The sequence below is a fragment of the Herpailurus yagouaroundi genome, unplaced genomic scaffold (genome assembly GCF_014898765.1).
Source record: "Herpailurus yagouaroundi ecotype Mexico unplaced genomic scaffold, PumYag 379, whole genome shotgun sequence".
Taxonomy (NCBI): Eukaryota; Metazoa; Chordata; class Mammalia; order Carnivora; family Felidae; genus Herpailurus; species Herpailurus yagouaroundi.
The window spans coordinates 655,532-666,603 of NW_024412596.1; the positions used below are offsets into that span (position 1 = coordinate 655,532).

Here is an 11,072-nt window from a genome sequence, read left to right on the forward strand (position 1 = left end):
ACTGTGCACGGGAGGGAGAAGGGCGTGAAGTCCAGCGGCGCCATTATCGTTGAGGGCGAAGGCTTCAAGGCTCTGGTGCGGCGCACTGGGCTGTCTTCAGGGAAGTGATGCGGCTGACCCAGGACTGCCTACCTGGGCGCGATCGGAAAGTCCCAGCCCTCCCCTTGTCCCCGTTTTAGCGAAAAGAGGTACTGGTAGGCTTCGGTCCGGGCGCGTCTGAGTGTCTGTTGTTGGGGAGGGTCTTCTCCGGTAGGATTCAGGAGGCTGTAACAGCCCCTGTAGAGGAAGCCCACTCTTTAGGCTTCATCCTCTCACCCAGTCCTCTGTCAGCCTGTTCTCCCCTGGGATTCGCAGGCCCCAAACCCGCCCTCATTTCCTGGAGATGAAAGTAGGAGGCGTGGAGCGGGGAGTCCAAGAAGGAGGGGGCAAGGCACTCGGGATCTGGGACAGGCGAGGAAAGTGGGGGCTGAGCTGGAAGTCAACCTCTCTTGGGAGGGAGCCAGGGTAGGCCCTTTCTTTCGGCAGCCACAGCTACACCGCACCCTTCTCTTTAAATACCCCAATTCATAAGAATCCGATGGACTTTCTCTTCTAAAGTTCTCTTTCCCAGACCGGGAGGCTTCCTTGTGTTCAAGGGTAGCCAGTCCCGTTGGTTCCAGTTGGGGGTTGGGGCGAGACAACAGTTGGGGATTTAGGTTCTTTCGCCTTCTTTCTGCTGAGTGTTTAAGAGTATTGCTTCCAACAGAGCTTTCTTCAGTCATGGGAATGTTCTGTATCTGTGGTGACCAACACAAAAGCCACCGGCCACATGTGTCTATTTAGCACTTGAAATGTGGCTAGTGTACCCGAGGAAGTGAAATTTTCATTTTAATTAACTTAAGCCTAGAGAATATGCATGATGTATTTCTGACTGGCCTTGGAAAGAGACCAGACATTCACTTCGGTTTCTTGGCCTGGCCTTGTTTCTCAGGGCATATCCTGCCTTTTGAAGCTGCCTAGAGCCCTCTATAGAATTTAAAGCCTTGCCACCTTTCATTGAGGATGCAGACAGGTGTTTTTGTGTGCTCAGACGGCACTGAGGTCTGTTTTTTGAGGAACGTTTCCACTGACATGTCCGTATTTAAGGTCTTTCACTAGGGAGAGGTGCCGGCTTACCTCTGAAAAGAATTCAGCCCTTCCTTATGGGAACCCTCTATGGTTCTGGAAGCCTGGAGTGAGAAGGCATGGTACTTTTTCTGAAAACTAGAAACTTCTGCCTGAGGCAGGTGGGGGATCGCTGTGGAGGGGCCGCGGCCCCCGCGGGGATTCACACTTAGATCCTCCTGCCCTGAGCGAACAGGCACTCGGTCTCCAGTGCTGCCCCACCAGTGGCGATTCAGAGCACCCCACCATCTTTAGTTCCGATTCTCTTGTCTCTGCAGAGAGCAAGAGTAAAGAAAAGAAGGGGGAAATGGAGGTGAAGAAGCTTAAGGAGCCTGTGTGAGAGAGGCTGACTGGTTAGGCAGCATGGCAGGAGTCCTTTGAAGAACCAGGGGCCCTGAACCAGGGGGTATGGCCAGATATCACCTCAGGGCTCCTGAACTATGGGACAACAGTGCTGTTTGGCTCCGAAGAAACCCTACCTGAGTCTTGGCTGTCCTCTTCCTCCTGGCCAGACACCAGCAGGCCTACTGTGCTGGCAGCCTTCCCTGTGACAATGTGGATGCTGCTCTCTCAGTGCAAGAACCTGCCCCACCATCTGCCCGTCCACAGGTGAGACAGTCGTCTCCCCCCCCCCACCCCCCCTGCCGTGTGGCTGCTGCCTTTGAAAAAGTAGGGCCCTGGCCACCTACAGAAGGAAGAAGCTTTATGCAAGTCTGGACTGTGGGCAGCTCTTTGCCACCCCCTCACTGTTAGACACGGACAGACCACTCCGGTGACTGTCCCCGTGTGAGTGGCTCCTGTGGTGTCCCCGTTTCCCGGAGGACTCACCTGATCTAGCACCAGCTGCTCCACATAGGGCACACCCGTGTCCTGACTGCACCCGCTGCCTCCACCCGGGGAAGCGCCCTGGGTGCCCATAAGTGCAGACATGTGGGCAGACTGGGGGTGCGACTTTGCATACCCGCCTCCCGGCCAACCACCTGCTTATGCACTTGAGTAAACACTGCCATACCATGGTCTATAGTGTGGTACTCACTTTTGCTCACCAAAAAAATTTGCTCCAGCACCAGCTTATCCACACGGGAAAGAAGCCCTCTGGTGCTGTGGCTGTAAGGCGGTGTTCCTGCCACAGGCTCCTTTGACCATTCACAGATGCCCACGCACACCTGGGGAAACCTTCCTCCTGCCCAGAATGTGGCATCTGCTTCCTGCACTCCTCCCTGCTCAGCCACAGGCACATCCACTCTCATGAGAGGCCCTTTCCCTGCACTGAATGTGGGAAAAGCTCCAAGAGGAAGCATGCCCAGAAAGCCCACCATGGAATCCATCAGGGATACACGGAAGGGCCAAGGTGTGGGAGCCCTGAGCCAGCCTCCTCCCTTGGGGATCAAGACCCTCAGTTCATGTCCACTATTGGATACATTCCAGGAGTGTGGGTGACTGGGGTCAAGTGCTGCGAAGGGGTTTATGATGGAAGACATTGTTTCCTGTCAAGCGTTCACCACTCAGAGCGGGTGGAGGCAAGAGAGAAAGGAAAAAAGGGGGAGGTGTACAAAGTGACAAAGTCCATAGGTGCCTTGGAGTCCTCCTTCAGAGAGCAGGATATAGAGGTAATCGGAAATGTACCAGCGAGTTACGTCACCCAGAAATGGACAGGTTGGAACTGGACTGCAAGAATCTGTTAAGGAACGGGAAGATTCCATCATTACCCATGACTTTGTCCCAGGACTAACACTGCTTGCTGGAGTCTGGGTTTATGGCGCAATGGCATTTTAGGGAAATAGAAGTTTGCACTGCCTGATGCTTTCCTCTCACTGAGCATGAAACAAGGAGAAATGACGCTCAGAGCCTTTCACCCAGTTTAGAGCTGCCAGTGCAAGGCAGAGGACATTCTCCAGCTTCAAATCTCATCCCCACCTTTACTAACAGGCAGTCTGCTCAACTGTCTGCTAACCATCCTCATAAAGGACTCTGGAAGGTGAATTTCCACCGTGGTTATCTATCTCGATGTGCCTACGAGGTGGCACCTGGGACCTAGCTGGCTTTCAACACCATTTCCCTTTACCCCAAACAGGGGGTCTTTGGTGGCCTCTTAGTGTGTAGACTCCCTGGATCTTCTCCATCCTTCTCTACAGTGGACATTCTGCAGGAGGAGCCCCGCGTGTCCCTGTGCCCAGTGTGAATCCAGGAATTTATACAGAAGGGGGCAAGGGCCTCTGCTTTCACATGAAGTCCTGGGTGCATCTCTCTCCGAAATGTTTCCCTATAGGTAAGAGCACCTGACTCTGCCTGATTCCTAGGCTCTGCCTTAGTGGCTCCCACCAAGATCACCTTGGCCAAGATCATCTTTGGCAAGCCAGGCCAAATGGGGCCTTTCCAGCCCAGGGCCAAAAGGGCGAGGCTGAGCCTGTCTTGCCATCTCCTGTATGTGGGAAGAGGGCTTAACACTCTTTCTCCTCAGTATTTAACCATCTTCTTTCCTAATCAATGTCAGCATCGTTGACAGTGCATCATTACCATTTAGGCAAAATATCCACAGAGGAAGTCTGATTCCTTCCCAACCTTCTCTGTTTACTCGTTGTCTTCCCAATGAAATAGTTTGCTGTCTGTTAGCCCTTTTATTCCCTCAGCAGCCTACGTTTACCTTCTGATTTCTCCAAACTGAACTATGTGTGGCACAAAGCTATCAGTTTGCCCTGCACACTATCAGAGTAATTCTCTTAAAATATTAACAGAAGGTAATTCACTTCTTTAGACCGGTGTAGAGCTCCCCGATGTGCAGGATGAAACCATCCAATATCTGGTGTCAACCTATCCTTTCAATCCTTCAGGGTTTTTATTTTATTTATGTTTGTTTATTTTTGAGAGAGAGGGAGAGAGTGCAAGCAGGGGAGGGGAAGAGAGAAGGAGAGAGAGAGAGAGAGAGAGAGAGAGAGAGAGAGAGAGAGAGGATCTTAAGCAGGCTCCGCGCTGTCAGCACAGAGCCTGACGGGGGGCTTGAACTCACAAACCCTAAGATCACGACCTGAGTTGAAACCAAAAGTTGGACACTTACCAGACTGAGCCACCCAGGGGCCCCTCAATCCTTGTTTCACCCTAACAGTATCTGGCACTGCATCAGAAAATGTCCTCATTCCCTTCACACTCAGAACTTTCCTGAATTCCTGGCTTTGTATCAGAGATGTTTATGGTCATGGAATTCAGCTGTTTACTCAACAAATATACATTGAGCACTGCTGCCCTCTCTGAATTCCACCCATTCATAGACCAAACTCATTTCCCACTTGATGCATCAGTCTGGAAAGTCATTCAAAGCAGGGATTCTGTCTTATTCATTTTGGCAATCTTGACATTCCACTTGCTCCAGTAGTTTGTTCAATAGACAGTCACTATGCTTGGGACAGAGTAGAACTCAGTGTTTACTGTCATTTTGTTGTTGGTGTGTTTTGTTTTTCCCTACCTCCTCTGTTCAAAAGTCATCTTCCTCAGAAAGCTTTACTACCTCACAAGGTTATCTTGTGAATTCCTGAAATGTTGTCTTCACTCCTGGTCAGCTCTGGGATAGCGTTTTATCCATAAAAGGTGCTTTAACAAATTGATCAATGGGTTGGAGAGAGAGATGTCACCAGTTGAGGTATGTAGCAAATGGCATATTCTCTGCCCCCTAGATCGCCTGGGAGATGACCCTGAGCTGGTGAAACCCTGAACAACACCACTTAGACAGAAGTCGGGACTGATGGAGTGGGAGCCGACTGGTTACATCAGCAATTTTCCTATGCCTTTCACATACATGCTTGCTGCACTCTGTTCATTTGTAAATTTATATGCCTCACTCAACTACAATCTTCATTCAGAGCATGGTTCATGACTTATTTCCAAACTGCCTAGCACTACGCTTTGTACACTGAACAAATGTCATGTAAAAATAAGGAACGGAGATGTGCATAAGACTGAACCTGGAAACAGGCCAGGAGCTCTGATTGTTGAGTTGACCAGCGAATTCGCATAGTGCGGGGCAGGGGGTCGTGTTCTGCGGTATGAATGAAGACCGGGTCGGCCCTGGGTTTAAATCTGTTGGTTCTCCTTACTAGCAGTATCCCTCTGAGATTTTCCTCATCGGTAGAACTGGATGGTGACCACCAACGACTTCACACAATAGTAACAAAGAATAAATAAGATCCCCTCTTATTAGAGGGGAATGGTGCCTGCGCGCAGGAAACGCCAACGTTAATTTCCCTCCCCAAAAGGCAACAAGGAAGTTATCCAATTCTCTGAGAAGGTCACCCGGGGTAATCTCAGCCCCGGGCTGGCCGGAGTGGCTCCGTCACTCAAATCCTTCCCTCCCTCCGCGAGGCAGCGCGTGCCAGAGAATAGGGGCCCGTCAGCGACGCCAGGCTAGCTCACAGCTGCCGGACTCAGAACCGGCCAGAGGCACCCGGCTTGAAAGGTCGGCTTCCTGCCCTTACGCTTCCGTTGGCTTCGTTTAAACAGGCCGCTTTCGACAGCACCCAATCAGGAAGCTCGATCTTCGGCCGCTGCCCAATGAGCGCGTGTAATGGGGGGAAAAAGGGCGTGAAGCCCAATCGCAGCGCCATCACACTTGAGGGCAAAGAGGTTAGGAAGCCGGCATGGCGCTCCGGTCAATAAAATCGATAGCTGGAAGCTGCCTGTGTTCCAGGCTAAGGCGGTGCGGGAGCAGCGCCGCCATCTTCCCCGAAGGCATCTTCCGGTGCCTTTCACCCAAGTTCGGGCAGGAGTTTCCTGAATAACAGCGAAAGGTTTCCGTTAGCCCTGCAAGGCGGCCAATTCCGATTCCCTCCGGGCCTCCCCAGGCACACTCAGCCCCGGTCCGGCGGGGGCTCCCAAATCTCCGGGTCCGCCAGGGGTCCAGGCCGAGACGGGGAAGGCCGTGGCGCCGGCTTCTGGGGTCCAATGGCGCCACCTTCGGCTCCGCTCTCTGCGCGGGGACCAGGAGAGGCCAGACCCGGCCGGAGAAGGGGAAGGAGGCCGAGGGCGGTGAAGTTCGCAGACGTGGCCGTGTACTTCTCCACGGAGGAGTGGGGGTGTCTGCGCCCCGCGCAGAGGGCCCTGTACCGGGACGTGATGCGGGAGACCTACGGCCACCTGGGCGCGCTCGGTGAGGCCCGGCCCAATTCGCTTCCGCGGGGCCCGAAGGGATGGAGGAGCTTGGGGGGGGGGGGGGGGTGGGGGGACGGCAGAGTGTCCAGGGACCTGGCCTGCGACCAGGTTGTGTCAGGGGAGGAGGACAGGGTCTTGGCAGGAGATGACACCGGGTAGGTATTTACCCAGCATTATCTAGGAGCTGGGCGTCTGACTGGTTCTCCTTCCCCAGGGTGCGCAGGTCCCAAACCAGCCCTCATCTCCTGGTTGGAACGAAATACCGATGATTGGGAACCGGCTGCTCTGGATCCGCAGGAGTGCCCACGGGGGGTAGCAGTCCAAAGAAGTGAGTGAAAAATGCCTGTGGAGGGCCTGCGGCCTCTAATGACTCAGTTTCAAGTTTTGGTAGCTAGGGGTTCCTCTGGCCCGGCCTGTAATGCTTTACTTACTTACTGTGTTGGTTTTCATAACTTCAGGGTCTTGTCTCTCTGATGGTGTTGGGTGGGTCCACCATACAGTGGTTTACCCATCAGTTTGCAAACTAACGGTCTGCGGTTCTCTATTGTGTGAATGAACCAGTGAGCTTTTCAAAGGAGTTACACTCCGGTGTCCTTCCCAGGATCCCTGTCCTCAGCTAGCTTTGAATTGGGCCCTGAGGCACCTGGTACCTTTCTGAGTTTTCCGGACTTTGGTTGAACGGATCTCATAGGGAACAGCTGCCTGGGATGTAGGGCCCTCTTTCTGCCCTTTTGGCGGGGTGACTGCTAATCAGTGCAGGAATCTGTACTCTTCTCAGGATCAAGCAAGGCTCTGATTGATGCCATTCAGGTAGAAGGACCCCAGATCCACCCACAGGGACGGATGTAACTGTCGGAGCTGGAGTTTTGGTGCCAGATTCTCTGAGACCGGTGCTATCTTTCCAAGATTCAGATCTGACCATGATACTTCCTTACTTAAAACCTGTTAGTTTGCGGGGCATGTGGGTGGCTGAGTCGGTTGAGCTTCTGAGTTCGGCTCAGGTCATGATCTTGAGGTCCGTGAGTTCAGGCCCTGCATCGGGCTCTGTGCTGACAGCTCAGAGCCTGGAGCCTGCTTCCGATTCTGTGTCTCCCTCTCTTCTCTGTCCCTACCTGCGTGCCGCCCCTTAAAAATAAACATTAATTTTTTTTTTTTTATTTAAAAAAAAGTGTCCGTTTTTGCCACGACAGGTTGGCAGTCAGTTATATCAAGTCATTTGGGGAACTTGGTAAAAAAAAAAATACACAGATTTCCTGGACCCAGAACTACTGACTTACTCTTATGGATGTCTAGGCCGTTTGTAACGGCCCCAGTCAGTTGGCATGTACGTTTAGATTTGGGAACCACTGGATAAAATATAGTTCAAGGCCCTATACAGCAGTGGTTCTCGGAGTATGGTCCTCAGACCAGCAATAGCATCAGTCAGGAAAGAATTAGAAATACAGATTCCTGGGCCCCATCCCAGACCTGCTGAATCCAAAATTGTCTCAGTAAGTTATCCAAATGCTTCTGATCACAATAAAATTTGAGACCCATTGGCTTAGACGGCCTTAGAACCTAGTCAGCTCATAGCCATTATAGCTCATAGCCTATAGCCAGCTCATAGCTCATTTGTTTCTGCTTCCTTGCCTTACACTTAACCTGTTAAAAAACTTTTAATTTGTAAAATCTGCATAACCTCCAAGAAACCTTTTCTGACTTCTCCAAATTGAGTTAGGGACTCCTGGAATCTCCTCTATTTCTATAGTAGTACGTCACCGTGGCACTGACACAGATTGTCTGTGCCACTGACACTCCTTGAAGAGGGGCTGAGTCTGTTTGTGTTCCAACCTGTAACACTGTCTTAGGCAAGGGTGGGGGCCCAGTATTTGTTAAATTAATTTCTCCCTGTGTTCCTGTAGAAACCAGAACCAGAAAGAAGAATGGAGACAAGGAAGTATTCCCACCTAAGGAGGCACCCCGAAAGGGGAAGCGAGGGCGGCGGCCCAGCAAACCCCGACTGATCCCCAGGCAGACGTCGGGGGGCCCCATCTGCCCTGACTGTGGTTGCACCTTCCCTGATCATCTGGCCCTGGAGAGCCACAAGTGTGCCCAGAATCTGAAGAAGCCTTACCCTTGCCCAGACTGCGGGCGCCGGTTTTCCTACCCCTCCCTGCTGGTCAGTCACCGGCGGGCACACTCTGGTGAGTGTCCCTATGTTTGCGACCAGTGTGGCAAACGTTTCTCCCAGCGCAAGAACCTCTCGCAGCACCAGGTTATCCACACAGGCGAGAAGCCCTACCACTGCCCTGACTGTGGCCGCTGCTTCCGCAGGAGCCGGTCCCTGGCCAATCACCGGACCACGCATACGGGTGAAAAGCCCCACCAGTGCCCTAGCTGCGGGCGTCGCTTTGCCTATCCCTCGCTGCTGGCCATCCACCAGCGCACACACACGGGGGAGAAGCCCTACACCTGCCTGGAGTGCAACCGCCGCTTCCGTCAGCGCACCGCCCTCGTCATCCACCAGCGCATCCACACCGGCGAGAAGCCCTACCCGTGTCCGGACTGTGAGCGGCGCTTCTCCTCCTCCTCCCGCCTGGTCAGCCACCGGCGGGTACACTCCGGTGAGCGCCCTTACGCCTGCGAGCACTGTGAGGCCCGCTTCTCCCAGCGCAGCACCCTGCTCCAGCACCAGCTCTTGCACACGGGGGAGAAGCCGTACCCATGCCCAGACTGCGGACGTGCCTTCCGGCGGAGCGGCTCCCTCGCCATTCACCGCAGCACGCACACCGAGGAGAAGCTGCACGCGTGCGAAGACTGTGGCCGCCGCTTCGCCTACCCCTCGCTCCTGGCCAGTCACCGGCGCGTCCACTCGGGCGAGCGGCCGTACGCCTGCGACCTGTGCTCCAAGCGCTTTGCCCAGTGGAGCCACCTGGCCCAGCACCAGCTCCTGCACACCGGGGAGAAGCCCTTCCCCTGCCTGGAGTGTGGCCGTTGCTTCCGCCAGAGGTGGTCTCTGGCCGTCCACAAGTGTAGCCCCAGGGCCCAAAACTGTAGCGCTAGATCTGCTCTAGGGGGGGCCAGCCAGAAGGGCGATGCCCTTTAGTGTGGGAAGGACAGTGGCAGTTCATTTCAGTGCATGGAGGGGCCCGGAGAAGGGAAGGAGAGCCCCAGGTCATACAGGGCAGAGTCAGAGCAAAAACCCAGGTTCCCTGCCGCAGAGACCTGAACTTCAGTGTATTCCACCACACTGGCTGCCTTACTGGATGTGTCGAGAACGGACGGTCCCGTTAGGAGAGGTGACATCATTTGGTTGTTTCCCGGCTACCCTGTCCTGAAAGAATTTCTGTGTGTGGATATCAGGACTGAGAGTTCTCCCGTCTGCTTTAGAGGCTGTTGGCTTTTGCTTTGTCACAGGGGTTACCTGTCCTCTTGCACAGTCAGGAGAATCCCATACTCTGCCCCTTCCTCCATACGTGGTTAAAACCAACCTGATCTAGCCCTCTTTTTACACACTCCTGCCAAGTGTTGTTTTTTTGTTTTGTTTTTTTTACCCTTGCTTTAAAACCTCCCTTGACGGGGAGCTTACTACCTCACAAGGCAGGTCATTTCGTTGTGGGATAGCTCCGATCTTTAGAAGGCTGTTCAGGACCACATTCTCCTTCCCTATAAGCCTTGCCCAGAACATGTCATACTTCATGTGCGTGACAGCATTTCAGAGAACTCTATCACGACTGCTTTTGCCCCACGTTTTCAGGTTAAACAGCATCATTTGGTCCATCATTCCTTAAAGACAGGGTTTCAGTTCCCACACACATGCTCGCTCTCCACACAGGTGCTGGGTTTTCAATGTTCCTTTTAAAGCCGGCACCACAGTGTGCACACTACACCTCCTTGGTCTGTACTTGTCTCGGCTCTAGATTGCACTGACTTTGGGGATGGTGGCACTGCACGGGGGCTTCATGGGGTGGCAGGCACCTAAATACCTAAGGTTTTTGTTTGTTTGTTTTTAAACCACATACTGTGAAGCTAAGTCTTCTGCACCCTATGTTTGAAAAATTGGTTCCAGTGGGTCTGGGCCATAGGCAAAGTGAGCTCTGGGAGAAGACTGATTTTAAGGCAAAGCAGGGGAGCTATGGTCTAGCAGCAAGAGGCAAAACTGGGACCAGCTTGTACTTCATCCAGTGGATTTGGATTCGTTCCAGGCAGCCAGTGGCTGGAAAACCCTTGAGAACTGGGTCTCACCCTTCCCTGATTTCTCATCAGAATAAGGAGACATCAGCACAGACCTTCCAGGAGTCCTCAGCCAACATTTTTCATAAAATGGAGTGAGGCCATTCAAGGAGGGTAGAGTCAACAGTCATCAAGTTGTGCTCATGCCTGCCTTCCTCACATAAGCTCTCCAAAGCAGCAGCAGCAATGTGTCTTAATCTTTGATATGCCTCCCTGGTACCTACCCCTGAGTAGATGCTCAGTAAAGCTTTACCGCATTAAATGAACAAGGCCTACCACTTTGCCTTGGGTAGCTGCACCAAATTGGAATTTCCAAACATGACTTCTCTCCTATTCCAACGGCTGGGTGGGTCATGTTCCTACCCCTATTGCTTGTTCCTTCGGCTCTCCTCATCTCAGCCCCAAAGTCGGGGAGCAGTTGGGGAACAGTGTTTGTAATTACCTCTGTTCTGGTGTTTAGCAAGTTGCATTGTAACTGTTTCTCCTTGGATGAATGGATGAGCTACCCCAAGACAGGGGTCATACCAGATTGGGTCTCATTAAAATGTCTGATAAATGAATTATGTTCCTTGTGGAAT

At 52.8% G+C, this 11,072-nt stretch overlaps 1 protein-coding gene and 1 long non-coding RNA gene across 3 annotated transcripts; both read left to right on the forward strand.

Moving 5' to 3' along the window:
* The first annotated feature begins 6 nt into the window (after positions 1 to 6).
* Positions 7 to 3,126, forward strand: LOC121022209 (uncharacterized). The gene is made up of 2 exons (XR_005786859.1): positions 7 to 188; positions 1,422 to 3,126. It is a non-coding gene; the product is annotated as an uncharacterized LOC121022209 (long non-coding RNA).
* Positions 3,127 to 5,543: 2,417 nt separating this feature from the next.
* On the forward strand, positions 5,544 to 11,054 carry LOC121022167 (zinc finger protein 689). 2 transcript variants are annotated; one of them, XM_040463096.1, is made up of 3 exons: positions 5,547 to 6,280; positions 6,497 to 6,610; positions 8,184 to 11,054. In XM_040463096.1, the coding sequence occupies exons 1-3, from the start codon at positions 6,076 to 6,078 to the stop codon at positions 9,365 to 9,367; spliced, it is 1,503 nt and encodes a 500-aa protein (XP_040319030.1). In that variant the 5' UTR covers positions 5,547 to 6,075; the 3' UTR covers positions 9,368 to 11,054. The 2 variants fall into 2 exon arrangements, with proteins under 2 accessions (XP_040319031.1, XP_040319030.1); XM_040463097.1 differs by lacking the exon at positions 6,497 to 6,610 and having other exon boundaries at positions 5,544 to 6,280.
* Positions 11,055 to 11,072: the final 18 nt, after the last annotated feature.